The sequence below is a fragment of the Gossypium hirsutum genome, chromosome D09, assembly GCF_007990345.1.
Source record: "Gossypium hirsutum isolate 1008001.06 chromosome D09, Gossypium_hirsutum_v2.1, whole genome shotgun sequence".
Lineage (NCBI taxonomy): Eukaryota > Viridiplantae > Streptophyta > Magnoliopsida > Malvales > Malvaceae > Gossypium > Gossypium hirsutum.
In genome coordinates, this window is record NC_053445.1 from 40,646,493 (window position 1) to 40,663,792 (window position 17,300).

Here is a 17,300-nt window from a genome sequence, read left to right on the forward strand (position 1 = left end):
AAAAGGAGCAGCAGCTAGAGCTTTAGTAAAGATGTCAGCAAGTTGATCCTTTGAAGAACAAGGAAGCAATTTAACAACACCGGACAACACCTTCTCACGAACAAGATGACAGTCGATTTCAGTATGTTTAGTACATTCATGAAACGTAGGGTTTGCAGCAATTTGAAGAGCAGAATCGTTGTCACAAAACAAAGCAGTAGGCCTAGAAATAAACAAATGCAAGTCAGACAAAAGAGATCGAAGCCACTGAATTTCACAAACAGTAGATGCAAGGGCCCGATATTCTACTTCTGAGGAGGAGTGTGACACAGTGCTTTGCTTCTTGGCTTTTCAACTAACAAGAGAATCGCCATAAAATAGGCAATATCCAGCCACAGAACAGCGTGTGAGGGGACAACCAGCCCAATCAGAGTCACTAAAGGCCTTCAGTATAGGCGAGGAAGAAGCAGAAAAGAAAATACCAAAGTCAATACAGTCTTTTAGGTAGCGAAGAATACGATGAGCAACTTGAAGATGAGTGATTGTATGCCGGTCCAAGAACTGACTCAACTGTTGAACAGCGAAAGCAAGGTCAGGTCTAGTAGAAACCAAATATAATAGTCGTCCAATAAGTTTCCTGAAAATAGTATTATCAGGAAACAATTTGGCAGAAGCATTGCGAGGGATTTTGGTGGCCATAGGAGTCGTAACAGGCTTGCAATCTGAGAAACCAAAATCAGACAGTAGGTCGAGAACATATTTCTGCTGACAAAGATGAAAACCAGCAGAACTGCGAGCAACTTCAAAGCCAAGAAAATACTTGAGATCACCCAAGTCTTTGATGCTAAAAACAGAATTCAAGAAGGCTTTTACGCTTGTTATTTCATCTAAATGATCACTAGCCAGAATAACATCATCAACATAGACCAATAATGCAGTAAAAGAAATGTATCCTTTTTAACAAACAAGGAGAAATCAGAACTAGATCGAACATAACCAATAGAAGTAAGAGTTGCTGTGAGTTTAGCAAACCACTGTCGACTTGCCTGCTTTAGACCATATAATGATTTTTACAACTTACAGACCTTATGTGAATTGGAAGAAGCAAAAGCAGAAGGCAAAAGCATATAAACCTCTTCAGTCAAATCTCCATGCAAAAACGCATTGTTAACTTCAAGATGGTGCAAAAACCAGTTTTTGGAAGCAGCAATGGCAAGCAATAATCGGACAGTAGTAATCTTGGCCACAGGGGAAAAGTATCAAAATAATCAACACCCTCAGTTTGTGTGAACCCTTTGCAACCAAACGAGCCTTGTAACGCTCAATAGAATCATCGGCTCAATATTTCACTCGATAGACCCATTTACAACCAATTGCAATCTTGCCTGGAGGTAGGTCTGTAATGATCCAGGTGTTATTTTGTTCAAGAGCAGAAATTTCAGCTTGCATTGCTTCTTGCCAATGGGGAATTTTACTAGCTTGCAAATAGGTTGTAGGTGTAGAAGAAGCATTGATAGCAAGAGTAAAAGGTGTGAAACATCGAAGATGATTGGTAGCAACTTTGCTTAAAAAGCAGTGATACTGGTCAAAATATGAAGGTGGCTTCCTAAGACGAGGTGGCCTAGAGGGTTGTGAAAGAATAGGAGGTGAAATTTGTGATTGAAGTGGCAAATCATAGGTAATGGTGAGGTCAAAGGTTAAGTGTGGGGTGGAAGAAGAAGAAGATGGTTGATGAGAAAAAGGAAAAACAGATTCATGGAAATGAACATTTCTTGAGACAAAAATGGCATGGGTTGATAGGTCAAAAAGAATATAACCTTTGACATGTGGTGGAAATCTAAGGAAAATACAGTCACGTGCTCGAGGATCAAACTTATGGCAATGAGCAATGAGAGTGATTGCAAAGCAAAGACAACCAAAGACACGTAGGTGCTGAAAAGATGGCTGTGTTTGGTATAATTTGTCAAAAGGAGTAAGGTTGCCAAAAAAGGAGTTGGGGTGCGATTAATGAGAAAAACAGAATGAAGAACAGCATCTCCCCAAAAATGTTTAGGCAAATTAGAATGAAATAAGAGAGCCCGTGAAACATTGAAAATATGTTGGTGCTTACGTTCAACAAGACCGTTTTGTTGTGGAGTTTCAACACATGAAGTTTGATGAATAATGCCTTTGGAAGCATAAAAAGCTGGAATATCAAACTCACAGCCATTGTCAGTTCGAATGACTTTAATATTTAATGAAAATTGAGTTTCAACAAGTGTGAAAAAATTCTGAATGTGAGTTCGAACTTTAGATTTTACTTTCAATAAAATAATCCAAGTAAAACGACTAAAGTCATCAACAATGGTTAGAAAATAACGATGACCAGTGATAGAAACAACATTAGTTGGGCCCCAAATATCAATATGAACAAGGTCAAAAATTTTATTGGAAACGGAATTGTTTACAGGAAAAGGTATTTTCTTTTGTTTTGCCAAATGACAGGCTTTACAAGTTTCATTATTTTGTATGGACAAAGAAGGAATGTAAGGGGAAAGTAGTTTCAATCTAGAATCGGAAAAATGACCAAGACGATGATGTCAAAGGGAACATGAAGTTGTGGTAGCTGACAGGGCAATGGGAGCAGGAATAGAAAAGGTTTGAGCTGGTGAGTCTAAAATATAAAGACCATTGAGCACTTTAGCTGTACCAATCATCTTCGAAGAGGGAAAAGCCTGTAAAGTACAATAAGTTTTGTGAAAAGTAAAAGAACAAGGTAAAGTAGCAGTGAGTTTAGTTACAAATAAAAGATTAAAAGTGAATTGAGGAACATAAAGAACATTAGTAATGTAAAGGCTATTACTAAAAATGACTGTACCAGAAATTAGAGCACAAACTTTGGTGCCATTTGGAAGATTTATATATACAGGTTTAATGGAATGAAAAGAAGCAAAAAATGATAAAGAATGGGTAATGTGATCAGTCACACCAGTGTCGATGATCCAATGATGGGATTGAAAAGAAAAGAGGTTACCTGAGGATGTGGAAGGTTTTGGTTGTAAGGAAGAGGCAGTATTGGTAACATGGGGTGGGGAGGTAGATGTTGGAAGCAATGCAAGTAGCTGTTGTAACTGATCTTGTGTCAAAGTAACAAAAGAATTAGATGGCAAGATATCAACAGGCTGCGAAGAGTCCAAAGGTTGTGCAGCACAATCATTAAGTACTGTGTGTGCACGAGAAGCCCAACTACGAGACTTATAACCAGTGGATAACCATGCTTCTCATAGCAAGTATCAACAGTATGCCTGGATTTGCCACAAAAGGTACATTGACCCTGAATCAGTAGACGATTTGGCCTGAGATTTCTTTGAAGAAGTGTGCTGGCGCAATGTGTTACTAACAAACAGTTGAGAAAAGCCAGCAAGAAGGTGACGTTCTTGTTGAATAACCAAGGAAAATGCTTTGTTGATCGTAGGCAACGGATCGATGAGCATGATTTGAGAACGAACAGCAGCAAACCGGTCATGGAGACCTTTAAGAAACCGAATAACATAATCATTATCATGATATTTCTGAAGAGTGGCAAATGCACCACAAGAACAAGATGTTGGACAAGAACAAACTGGAATTGGTCGAAAATTCATCAACTCATCCCAGAGGATCTTCAACTTAGTAAAATAATCAGTGACTGAGCGATCATCTTGCTTGAAAGCATTGATCTCTTCTTGGAGATCAAAAATGCGAAAAACATCTCCCTGAGAAAAACGTTCACAGAGATCACGCCAAACATCATAAGCAAAATCGAGCCAAAGAACACTGTTCGTGATTGAAGGCGAGATGGAATGGTGCAACCAAGAAAGCACCATAGTATTGCATCGTTCCCAGGCTGAATAAAGAGGATCTATTCGAAACGGAGCTATGATGGTGCCATCAACAAACTGGAGCTTGTTCTTGGATAAAAGTGTCATTGTCATTGCTCGAGACCAAGAGTGATAGTTCGAGCTTGATAAGACGGGAGAAACAAGAATTAAAACTGGATTTTCATTTGGATGCAGGTAGTATGGGCTAGAAGGTAGGGTAGGATCATGGAGTGCCATCGTGGGAAAAGAAAATTAAGGAAACAGATTGTGTAGAAAGCAAGAAAGTTACAAGAAAATTATAACAGAGAAAGAAAAATCACATCTGATACCATGTAGAATGAGAGTAAAAGAAAATTGCTCAAGTATATTTGATGCAATCGTACTGTTATATACAAGTAGAAAATGCAGTAACAGAAAATAATAGAAAAATAACTACTGACTAACAAGAAATAAATTTAAACTATATGACTAACATCCAAAGTGTTGGGAATTAAAGAACTTAATGAACCAACGGTAAAACTGGGAATCAAAGCAGGCAACAACCCAATAAAGGAGGTAGAAGATAATGTAGAAGAGACAGCCCTAGAAGAACTTTCTACCTCCACAAATAAAGAATTTGTACTTTTTTTTCCTTTCGCTAAGGACAAAAAATTGAAACAAAATTGTGTTTTCTTCGCTTGGAAACGGAGAGATCCCAATTCCTTGCGCCTATCCTCTTTTTTTTTTTTATCTATTTTTCAATAGAACTTTTGGGTATATCATATCCGTAGGATCTCGATTCCATTTCATGATTCATTAGAATGGTTACTACCACAGGAAAGCAAAGCACCATTACACCAACGACCAATGCATTTAAAGAAAACTGTCCAAGCATTTCAACATCTCTACATTCCTAAAGGTTAATAATGGTCAAACATTTTTACACGAGACATCCTACATCCACCAGTAAGAGACACCTTTAGATCTGAAAAAAAAAAAAAGCTGACTAGCCTGATCCAGACATGTAGGACATGGCTCGCCGGAATTCTAGAGATTTTAGAGCGGCATCTGGGAAATGTTTTCCATCTGGTACCCATAATCCACCTGCATGAGGCAGTATAATCTGAGGTTGACTGCCCCCTTGGCCTTCTTCCCCAGCTTTAGTAGTTGAGATTTCTTTCTTTTTCTTCACAAATTCAAAGAATTCTGCAACTTGGAGAGCATACCTTCACCAGAGCCAGTTCAGGAATCAGTTAATATCTAAAGGCTAATATGACGAAAAACTAAAGGTCATGTTATCTTACTGTCTCTTTGCTTCAATATCTCTGCTGAAATCTATGTTGGGTTCACAGTCAAGCACCAAAGCAGGAACCTGTTCATAGAAAAAGATAACAATTCAAATGAGGAAAGCAATCTAATCTAAATTCCACACAGAAAGGAAACCATCATACCTTCTGAATGCTAGAATGCATATGATTACCCTCTAAAAAGAACACTCGATCTCTGATATCAGGGTGCAAAGAGCTATCCACATGAATGGGTAACTTACTAACAGACAGTACTCCATGATTTCCACTTTCAAAAGGTAAAAGCCAGCTCTCATGCTTTTCATGCAAGCCACGCAGATAATCTAGGCTCACCCCACCCTCTTCTGCTCTTTTTCGCAGCATCATCCTCTTATGGCATGTATCAGGACTTGCCCTTAGATAGATAAAACCATCAGGAATAAGCCCCGGCAAGCATGATACAACTGGATCAAACCATGAGTCATAAATGCTGATCTCCATCTCATTCATCCAATTTGCTTCATGAACAGCTCGTACAAACACCTTAATAAGTAAAAATGAGATAAAGTTATCAACCTTGAAACTCTTAGGTCAGCTTTCTTCCTCTTGATTGGAATAAACCAAAGGAGAAAAGAGAAAACTGCAAGGATTAAAATCCAATGACTTTGGTCATTGTTGAACAGAAAATTCATAAAAAAGAACTAATATTTCGCTTTCCTACATCAAGATAAAAACATAGACTAAAGAAAACTTCTTGAAAAGCAGAACATGACAACACAGAGAAACTCTATCATCACATCATAATAACACAGGAAAAAAAGTAAGAAGAAGAAACTACTCTATGCTTACCATTCTGTCACTGAAAACACTCCTTTCCATTAACCTGAGCGGCTTAAGACCCCCAGATGACTCTCTCTCCTGCATAACCCTTGTAACAAAGACATAATTTTGAAAGGTATAGGCATACCTCTGTGGTTCAGCATAAAACGCATCTAATATATTGAAATGGTCAGGTCCAACATTCTGCCACTTATCAATGGGTTCTGGAACAATCTCAACAAGATCGCGCAGCTCCAGTGTTTCATTAGCTATTCTTTGAAGGAACGTTGTCTTTCCAACACTGATATTCCCTTCAACACAGAATGTTAACCGTTTCTTTGAAGCTGGCTTTGTATCTGAGTTCGAATCCTTCAGTTCTTCATCCACACTCTCCTTAATAAAAGTTGTTATACTCTCGGCATGATTTCTGTGGATAATCCCAACAGAACTTTGTAAATACTCAACCATCTTCTGACTAGCCTTTCCAAAAAACTGCCAAGGAAAAGGTAAAGTTCAATTCGAAAAACAATCTAACAAAATAATCATACAAAAAATGGTTTCTTCCATGCCAATAAAAAACACAAGTTTTTACAATCAATTAAATAAAAAATTCCGGTCCTCGCGTTTAGGGAGTCAACAACCATTTGAACCATTTTAGATACAGATTGAGCTTCATTTAGTTCTCTATCCCTTGCTTTCCAATACACCCATAACTACCATTCACATAAGTAGAAACCACCGATGAATTGTGGAAGCCATGCCTGTGTATTATGATGAAAAAGGAACTGGAAAGTAATGGAAAGGAGTTGGACTCTCATGAAAAAAAATGGGGAAAAACTCACATCTTAAACACTAAAAACTTCAACCAAATGGACTTTAATGAATCCAAAACCACTGTTTAAATCAATTTTCGACATCATCAGCATGAAAAACTAACCAAAACATACACATTAAAACCAGTATAAAATAAAAACAAAAACCCCAGCTCCAATTAAACAGTTCGGTACCAAATAAACTTCCCATAGATAATAGCAGGAAAGAAAGAAAGAGAAAACCTTGTCCTTGTACAACTGCTTGAGCTCAGCAACACCTTGAATCCCATTCTCAACAAGCTTCCTCAAATTCCTAGGTCCAACGCCCGGAATCGTCAACAAATCCGGACTCCCCACCAAAACTCCAGAACCCTTTTGCCTTCTATTCAACCTTATCGGCTTATCTTCCTCTTCAATTTCATTCAAATCCTTGGAAGTTTCAATTGGACTCAACTGCTCCTCTATCCCACTGGAATGGCACCAAGCCGGCCGGATACCAACTCTCCCAGGCCAAGCCCGTAGAGAGGTTCTTGTATTTAAACGGGGCTGATAGAGATAACTAGCAGTGGTGTAGAAGCGCCGGGAAAGAGAGGAAGTTTTGTTTGTAAGAGCGGCGGCGGCGGCGAGAGAAGAGCCACAACCTGGGAGAGTGGCAGTGGGCATTGAAAAAGAAATAGTAGAAGAAGAAGCAGGGGTGGAGAAAGGGAGAGGAAGAGAAAGAGAGAGAGAGAGAGAAGGGGGAGAGGGTTTAAGGGAAGAAGTGGAAAGCAGGGGAGGAGCAGAAGGGGTTCTTCTTATCAGTTTCTGCATCCCTCAAACGCATTTCACTATCTTTTTGTCTGATGTTAGGGTATCTAGTCAATTCAAAAAATGTAAAACTGAAGAAGATAAGACGAGAGAAAATAGAAAGGAAACCCTCAAAGAGAAGAGGCGGGAAGGAGAGGGAAAGAAAAACCAAGGGTTTTGCTGTTGGTAATGATGGTGCCAGCCAGCTCCTTTTTCCTTTTTGTTAAGAATAGGGTTTTGGATTTATTTATTATTATTTCACAACATTTTGTCTTGAGAACCGGGAATGGTTGTTTTAGGGTTTTCTTTCTCTTTTTGCTCTTACCTACATACTCGTTAACCAGCTTAATTATTAAATTATAAAATAAAAAATTCATTTTTTACAAAGTAAGCGATTCATTTAAATTATCCACACATTCATTTCATGTGAGTAAGATCCTTAGAATACAAATATTCACATTGGAATCCGCATCCAGCAAATTAGAAATTTATCATTTCAAAGACTAAAAAAAAATTCAAAAGAAAATAAATAAATCTTACAAGCACAAGGAGAAACAGCACCATGTTGAGAGAGAATAAGGGATGCTCTCTACTCTGTATATAACAAGGTCTTGTAAATTGGGATGGAATTAGTCAAACATCATCACATCAGCTGTTAAGAACACGACGTAAAAGAAATGCTTCACCCTGTTCCCCATTTGCCGACCTTCTCTCCAAACAGCAAGCTGTTAGCTGCCTCAGTAATCTCTCAAGATACGACTGTAAGCACCCTTCCATATCTTGCGTGTTCGGATTTGTTGACAATATCATCGCATTAACTGTGTCTGCCACAAGATCACGTTGCGACTCTTCTAGAAGGTATCCCACACAGGACTCCTGTGGATGTTCATATGCCAGCAGAGCAGCACAGTCCTAATTGAAAAACCAACTCATATATTAGCTTTGGGAAGCCTTTTGATTCTACATTCCTTCTTCTTCACATGCACTACGTGGAAATAGATGTTAACCATGTCTAAAAGTACATACGAGAAATGACAAGCTTTTGTCAATTTTAATTTTCTTAAAATATACACAGAAAGGGAAAACAAAATTATATCAGCTCATATGCATGTCAAAATGAATTAATATAAACTAAAAATAAAAGGAAATTCACAAGCTAGGCCCATCCCTAACATAATGTTTGTCATCTCACATATTCAAAATGCAACTCTCAATATAGACCAAAGGGAAAGTATAAGAAAAAGAATTATCTACCTGCACTAAATCATCAAATCCAGCCAACCGAAAAAAATTTGCCAATTCAATTCTTCCATACTTAACAGCCTCTTCAAGTGCTCCTACCTACACACAGGAAGTATCTCCCAATATATCAGAACTGAGAATTTAGGTTAGAAGTCTCAAGAAGTGAAAAAGACAACAAGGTATATCCAGCAAGATATTTTCCATCAGATTTCAAAACATGATGGATAATATTTTTTCTGTAATTAGTGTCGTTTTCATAAAAAAAACTAAAGATGCTAATCACTAGATAAGCTAATATATAGGAAAGAAAATGTACCCGAACCAATTCGATAAATTTTTGGCAGTGCAGCAGAAAGCAAGTAGCAGATTTGTCATCCTGCATGTAGCATGACATAACAGAAAGGTTTGTGTATAAATCCAAAACACTAAAGCTATTTCAAGTATACATGGAATAATGAACAAGAGGACTGCCACAACACTTTCTTCACCACTTACAATTTATGTTCGGCAGAAATTTGTAGCTAATTGAACATACATTAGTAGCAAACAATCAGAAGACAAAGAAAATCATAAATGTTGTGACTAATATCCAAGTCAAACCCTAAGGTTCGAGGAGAGAAATCATGAGTTTTAATGTAATTGCTTGCTTTGAAAGTAGAATAATATACAATTCCTCCCTCTTTCTCTTCCAAGGATGAAATGACAAGAATATTAGCATATTCTGTTGTATCACTGGCTAACCTGACCCAGTTTAAACATCTCTATCCTAGCCTTAATATAGGGACAGAGGAAAAGGGAAAGAAGGAATGACAAGAATTATTGAAGTAAAAGGCAAGAATGCAAGTTAAATTTGATATTTATAAATGCAGGGCACTCCTTGAGTTCCCAATGGCCAAAACAACAAAAATGGAACCGGAAAAGAAAGAATCAAGAGACAAAAAAGGTTAAAATATGTCATTAATCCTTGTAAAGTACCAAGGACTAACTGCATATTTTAACTGCCAAAAAATATATATAAATGCTTTAACAGAACAAAGAAACAATGTTCTAGAATGACATTAAAGGAGCCACATACAAGTCCCATTCACATGCATTGACAACATAACTTAATCCTCTTATGACAGTCGATATATGTTTTCACAACAGTAGATAAAATCGAATAGTGTACAGACCTGAACAATTTGGGGATACCAATCACGAAGTTTGCTAATTGCTGCATCAATCTCACCATTCCTGATGAGCTTCATTGCAACAAAAACACAATAATCACTAATTTAACCAGAACAGCAGAAGAAAGGGATCAAAGGAAGCATAGTAGATTACAGGTAACAAATATTCAAAAAAGAAAAGATAGTCTTATATATATAACATTGAAGGTGCTAACAGAAGAATAAATATTCATTAGTTGACTCTTGCTACTTCTTTTTCTTTTTTTTTTTGGTGGGGCTTGGAGCAACAAAAAAAGTTTGAGCCCATGAATATGGTATTTACACAATGGGAACACCCATCCTTACAAAACAGTTAGCTTACACCCAAGTTACTGGAGATTTAAAACTAACAGCAAAATGAGACTCTCGTAACCTAGCAAAAAATGAGTGAAGGATGTGACTACACAAAAGGCAAACTTAACTATTAATGCTCAAAATAACTGGCTTTAGCCAACTTCATTGGCCACATGTCTAAATTTTCTGTTCAATTATTAGAAAAGTTAAGGGAACAACTCCAACAGAAAACACATAACTAAATTACAACTATAATACAGCACTGTGAATTGTCAAACAATTACAAACCTGTCGTAGAATCTTTCTCTGATTTAGTGCATATCCGATATCCTGCTCGTCAAAGCCATTTTCTTGAGCTATATAGACAGGGGGTATAGTGCTTTTACTAGCCAAATCAAATGAACTGAGTGTATCTTCATAGCCATAATGTAGCAAGTAAGAGCGAACAAGCCTGTTCAATAATAATAGAAAGGTATATATTAAAATATGCACTATGCCATACTAATAATTCAGCTTAATATGATAAAGAGTAATAAGTTTTCTCAAGTTGACTTTTACACCCACTCAAAGAGAGGCAAATAGCCCCAACTTAAGGCTCTACAACTAAAAAACTATTTTTTAAGAACTTTAAGCTATGGCCAAAGAGTAAATCCAATTACATATAACTTCTATGCATCTACTTTTATTTATCTGATTTAACAGTATTACACTTTATCCTCCAAGTGCTAAAAATTTAACTTGTACTCAATATTTTTGGTCCTTCGAACCTTTTTAGATTCCTCTAAGCTGCTCTTAACTCATGAGGTAGCACAAGGATGAAGACAAACAGAACTATTTTCAGCAAGCAACACTGTGTTATTAGAATTTTTGTGGCAGACGCATTTGTCGGAAAAACATTTGTGTCGTAAGATGCACAAAAGTAGAACAGCAGCAGATAGTGTTGGTAATTTTATTTATTAGGAATCAATTTTACGATTATCTTATTAGGGAAGTATTAAATATTGTAATTATGAGTACTTCTTGCTTTCTTTAGGTCTTTCCTTAGTAGGATTACTTCCTTAGTAAGTCTTTAAATTGAAGTATGTAACCGTTATTTAAGAGGTGATTTGACAAGTGAATGATATATATATATCGAATTAAACAATTACAAGATTTAAGATTCTCTCTAACGAGTCTAAGGTCTAAAACTCCCTTCAACAAGTTCCACTTGTTCATCATTGGTCATTTGCGATATAGAAATAGAAATTAGGGAAAGAGCCCTGCTAAGATTGACGGTTTGCCTGTGAATCCTGTGACAAGATCCACCAGTCGGGACCGTAACAATTTTCATCATCGTGTCGCCCACAAGCTTCTGTTTTATAGAATTATTACATTATAAAACCAGTACCTCAAATTTAAAGATGTCACACTTCTTTAACCACAAACATCAAAGCATCCAATAGTAATCAGACAAGCATGAGGCAGAAAATACTTTTAGCAGCAAAAGAAAAACTTACCCATAACTAATATTTGGTGGAAGAGATATCTTTTCAATAGTCATCTGCCGCTTCAACCTCTCTTGAGCTTCATATTCCTGATGCAAGGCATCAAACATATAAATTTGAAGATAAAAAATAAATAAAATAAAATAACAAACAAACCAACCTTAAGAAATCCCTTAAGGTGACAGGCGGAGAGGACCAAGATATACTAAAATCCAAGTTACCATACATTCATAAAAAATAAAGCATGCTGCAAAATAAGGAAGCATAACTTGCCTTCAAATCAAAAGCAAATTTCTTTTGCCCAAAGTTGACATGAACCCTGCACATTTTGAAATAAGAATGTCATACAAATAATCAAGGTTAAAAACACTATGACAATATCTATTTGCATTGTGATGAACTGTGAAATGATATTAGCCAATGGACAAGGAAAATTAAACAAGTAGATAAGATGCATCATAACTGCATTTTAGGAGTTCATAACAATCAAGGAACCGGTAGCCCATGATCAAAATGGACAATCTACTAGCAGACATTGAACAAGAAGAGTGCATTTAATTTTTAGAACTAACATAATTATGACAGATTATTTTCAACATTTAAAGATAAAAATCATAAACATGTACTTCTAGCACAATACCATGAAATTGCCCCTTCATGATATTCCTAATTATAACATTCCCCACCCTCAAAATATATATATCTAACATTCCCCAAGTTCTGAAAATATACATGTCTCTCACGGACATCACATCTGGTAGCAATCAACTTCTTAATATTTAGTAGGTATCAAGGGGAGTCCTCATTATAGAAAACTTCAAATGGAATTATCTGTATGCAGGGCTTGTAGCAATTTACACTATCAATTCATATTCCAACCATCTTTTTTGGGGCTTCATACAAATCCAATAACCAACTAGGAATTAGTAAATCCAACCCAATGGCTACCAGATCAAGGAAATATCTGGTATATTGATGTATCAAAAGAAAATGCACTACCGATCCAAGGATACAGCTTCAAACAAGATGAGCAAACAAGTATCAAGCAATTGCTCAATTTCAGTTTGACAATTTATTTTCAGGCTCAAGCAACATTCAAGCTCAATTTGAGGTCTGGAATTTTTATTTCCACTTAATGCCATTTAGTTTGTAACTCACTATTGTACCCCCACTATCAAGAAAAAAGCTTGTACAATCTCCAGCAATAAACTAGCTACATTCGTGTATCTAAAAAGAATCAATTATCTACTCCCAACCTAAGAGGAAGTTTAAGCCAAATTTAACCTCAAAATAGCTTTACTAGACCATGGACAATGCCAGAAATAGAAGTGTAATCACTAGCACATTACCACTCATTTATTGAAAGAAACCTCAATGTGTCAAGAAGCAAAATAGCAACACGGTCAATTAACTAAATGAGAGGAAAGAAGAGAGTAAAATGATATCTCCATTATTCTTATTCCACACTCAAAACAAATATGGGTGTCTTATCACAACATATAAAAGAGAATTCATATAAGTAAACTAAACAGAAGGTATGCATACTCCTCATTTTGGCTGTGAACTGCAATTGTAGGAAATAAGCGACCCTTCATTTCCTTTTCCTTGCAAACTGTTCCAACTAACACCCCATTTTTACTGGCATCAACATAATGAGCTTAGAAAATCGTGAGGATCTTCAGGAATGAATATACCTTAAAAGTCAAGCAAATAGAAGCCCAATGACAATTGTATCTTACGTGAAAAAGAATTCCTGTGAAGCATAGTTAATGCCACCACCAACAGTATCTCCTGTTGTATATGTTGGACCGAAAGCATCTCCCTTTCCTTGTCCACGATATAGCAATCCATCATCCCCATGATACCCACAACTGTTTACTTCCCATCTGCCATAGTCAAGAAGAATACTTTGATATTACATATAAGAAGTGAAGACAAATATTTTTTTCCTTAGTTTCAGAAAATTGACAAACCCAATCAAGAACACCTACACAAAAGCTGTCTTAATAAATTTCTTTCTCTGTTAAACAACCTTTTGTTGCTGACAGGGTCAAAAAATAGAATCTAAAACTGTAAAAAGGTATTTATAAAGACAAAGCTCATTCTCTCTTTGTTCCTACCTACACATTCTCAAGCAATAAAAAGACATCCTCTCACCTAGGAGGCGTTTACTCTTCCTTCCTCATTTCTCTCGATATCCTGAACCTCTCTTCAAAACCAGACAAAAATGCAACTTAACTGAATTAACAACAGAAAAGCCTCCATACAAGATCATTTCTTTTTCTTCCTGCAGTAAGTTGCAGCACTTCCACGTCAAATAATTTATGTTTTCCTTTTTTCCATACAATTAACATATGTTCACTTACTAAGAGCTTCATCCTATCTTCCTTCTCTTTCTTTCCCTCTTTTTCCAGACTCAGGAAACACCCGTTGAAACAAAAAGGAAAGAAACAAGAGAGTACCCAGGATTAAATATCTTTATGTTTTTCTTCCATTCTCAAGCAATACACAATCATACATACTGCGAAACTACAAACACACACACACACAGAATAATTTTTTTAACGTTTTTTCTATGTTACACAGTAATAAATATAAATATAAAGTAGTAAAAACATTTTTTTCCCCCACATTTCTTCGCTTTTCCAACAACTAATCAGACATTAATTTAAAAAATAAATAAAACTAGTAAAACTATAAAGCAGCAGTAAAAGAAAACAAAATATCACTCTATCCTATTCCTTGCTTTTCTTCTCCCCTACTGCGTCATAATCAACGAATTGATCCCCTACCCCCTTTTTCTCTTCTTCTTCTTTCAACAACTAAAAGAAAACGATTTAAAACAACAACAGAACTCTTAACTTTGAACTATAATAATCACCAACACTTCAGTTAAAACTCCTTCCTATGAACAACATTATTCAGTATAAAAACCGTAGCTTACCCGGGCTGCCTCCGCATCTTGAAGCCTTCATTGGTGAATCCAATGGCAATTTGTCCCTTAGCCCCAGCGTCCTTCACATAAATCTCGAAGTAATAAAGCAGACACTTCACTGGAGCCGGCTTATTAGCTTGAACCACACCGACGTCGTGACCATGGAGGTTAACAGTCGTATACCTCACCGACAACTTATCAGGCGCCACCACCAGGAACCCTCCCGAGCTATTGATCGTGTTGAGCTCTTCCGGAGCCTCCTCCTCATCCTCCTCCATCTCCGTCGGAGCCGCAGAGGAGCGTAGCCGAGCTAGCTCCAAGAAGTATAAGCCTAGATCTCGGTTTATGCCATCAAGTCTGCTGCTCTTCCCGTTGTTGCTTTGGCCATTGTTTGTATTACTGGAGTTCATTTCTATGGAAGCCCAACCAAGGAAACCTAAATTTATTTTCAAGCAATCATCTGATTTTGAGCTGTGCCTTTTTCGTTCCTTTTTCTCTGAACAGTCTTAATTGAAAAGAAGATTTTCAGATGGCAATGGATTTTATTTCCTTTCTACTTTGAGGAGAGAACTGACTTAAGAAGCAACCAAAACTTTGGGGAAATTCTAAAACGGCCTCTTTTAACTACAATTTAGTGTCGCTAGACGTGATCATGGCCGGATCGAGGCTAGGTTGGATTCGAAATATGAGTTTTAAAAGGTTAAAATATTAAAGTTTGGATCCAGCTCGGCCCGTATTAATCTTTTATATATTTTTTCATTAAAAATATTAAAATAAATATTTTTCAACAAATTAATAATAAATTTTAAAAAATATATATACTTAAATAACACTAAAATAGATGTAACTTAACAACTAAATATCTATAACTTACTTGTCTCTAAGATAATAACAAAATTAATAATAAAACAAGAGTTATACAACAAAATAGTAGCAACATAATAGTAAAATTGTAGCAAAATAGTAAAAAAAATAAGAAAATAGCAAAACAACAGTAAAAAAATAAAAAAAAACTATGAGCTTGGGCCAAAAAAGTCTTACCCATGAAAATGGGCCTTATTTTTTTGTCCAAACTCATTTTTCAAGCCTATATTTTTGCTCAAACCCTCTCACTTTTCGGGCGGGCCCATGAGTAAGTCTAACTGCCGCTAACCGAGTTTATATATAATGAATTAATCAAATATCGTTAAATATGTGATAAATTTCCCTATTTTAGTTCATATATTTTTATCTTCAACAATTATTTTTTTAATTTTAAAATACTACATCAATCAATTTATTCGGTTAATAATTATATTTGAATTTTAAAATCTGAAATTAAATTTCTAAAAAATAAAAATAAAAAAATTAAATTTTAAATTTATGAAAAGTATAAAAACCTATAACATATTTTAATATTTTTATAAAAAATATTATTGTAAAATTTAAGCATCTATATTTATAATTTATTTCTATAATTTATAATCTTCTTATAATCTATAATTTATATAATATATATACAAGAAAAATTTAGAAAAACTTTTGAAGTGATAGAATGTTTTTTACTATTTACTATTGACTTATTAATAAAATAGCCACCAATGAAAAAAAAAACCAATTAACCTCCCAATAAAAATTACCACCCAATTGAACCTTTAAAAATATAAATTAATCAACCAAATATTTTTGTTAATGTTGACCAAGTTTGATTGTTAATTTTGTCGGCGTAGGTCAATCAAACGACACTATATAATTTTGGTTGAATTTCCTAAAAATGCCGAAATTAAAAAAAATACTAGATTAGGCTATTTTTTCAAAAATTACGAGACTAGGTTAATTTTAGGAAAATGCTTCTAGTTAGAAGTATTTTTCGTGTCCATTTTTTTAAGTTAGGGTTTTTTTTTAAGTAGGGTTAGGAAAGACTTACTCTTAGAACTTAAGACAAGGGTTTGGGCTAATCCTAAGATCCTGATTAACACTACGAATCGCGCATACCAACAGTGACTCCGAACACAAAGCTCAAATAAGTTTTTCCTTGCTTTTAAACTTGCTCGGAGTGGCTCTTGATTGATCCAGTACTTTACACACATAACAAACAGATTCCAAATTCATTAAAAACAGCCTTAAACACAACCAAACAACAAGGAAAACACAAATCAAGTCTCTCATTTCTCACTGTCGAAAACTAGCTAGTTTTGTCGGAATTGAAGTTTCAACATTCTAATCTCGTTTCTAATCCTCAATTTCAATTTCAAACACCCTAAATATAATTTAATTTCAGCTCTAAACCACTAATTTTACCTAAATCCATGGTTCTAAAATTTTCGAAAAATTGAAGTTCTCAATAACATGTAAAAGGTGGAAAATGCTTGATTCTTAAAAATTCGGTAAGAACCTATCAAATTGAGATGGAATACCTTCTAATTAGGTTAGAATGAACCAAAAATCACTTTGAAAACACAAGTTTACTCAAAATTTCGAGATTTGTCATTTTCTAATCCAATCTTGCTTTAAAAACATTAAATCTTCATACAATCATTTAAAACTCAATTTGAATTAACAATGCTCTTTATTTAATCCTAAAAAGTCAGAATATTATCTTAATCCGTTGAAAACGACGATCTACAACTCTTATTTGGGATTTGAACACAAAAGAAC

At 35.5% G+C, this 17,300-nt stretch overlaps 2 protein-coding genes across 2 annotated transcripts; both read right to left on the reverse strand.

Annotated features, from left to right (window-relative positions):
- Window positions 1-4,649: 4,649 nt before the first annotated feature.
- LOC107891386 (uncharacterized) lies at window positions 4,650-7,749 on the reverse strand. The gene is made up of 5 exons (XM_016816169.2): window positions 6,958-7,749; window positions 5,933-6,394; window positions 5,249-5,626; window positions 5,102-5,169; window positions 4,650-5,023 (listed from the first exon to the last, which is right to left on the reverse strand). Exons 1-5 carry the CDS (start codon window positions 7,522-7,524, stop codon window positions 4,804-4,806), a joined length of 1,695 nt encoding a protein of 564 aa, XP_016671658.2. The 5' UTR covers window positions 7,525-7,749; the 3' UTR covers window positions 4,650-4,803.
- A 146-nt stretch (window positions 7,750-7,895) lies between these two features.
- Window positions 7,896-15,337, reverse strand: LOC107891387 (ran-binding protein M homolog). The gene is made up of 10 exons (XM_041100666.1): window positions 14,673-15,337; window positions 13,468-13,614; window positions 13,274-13,366; window positions 12,002-12,047; window positions 11,741-11,817; window positions 10,533-10,695; window positions 9,915-9,983; window positions 9,059-9,118; window positions 8,755-8,841; window positions 7,896-8,412 (listed from the first exon to the last, which is right to left on the reverse strand). Exons 1-10 carry the CDS (start codon window positions 15,071-15,073, stop codon window positions 8,149-8,151), a joined length of 1,407 nt encoding a protein of 468 aa, XP_040956600.1. The 5' UTR covers window positions 15,074-15,337; the 3' UTR covers window positions 7,896-8,148.
- Between the last annotated feature and the right edge of the window lie 1,963 nt (window positions 15,338-17,300).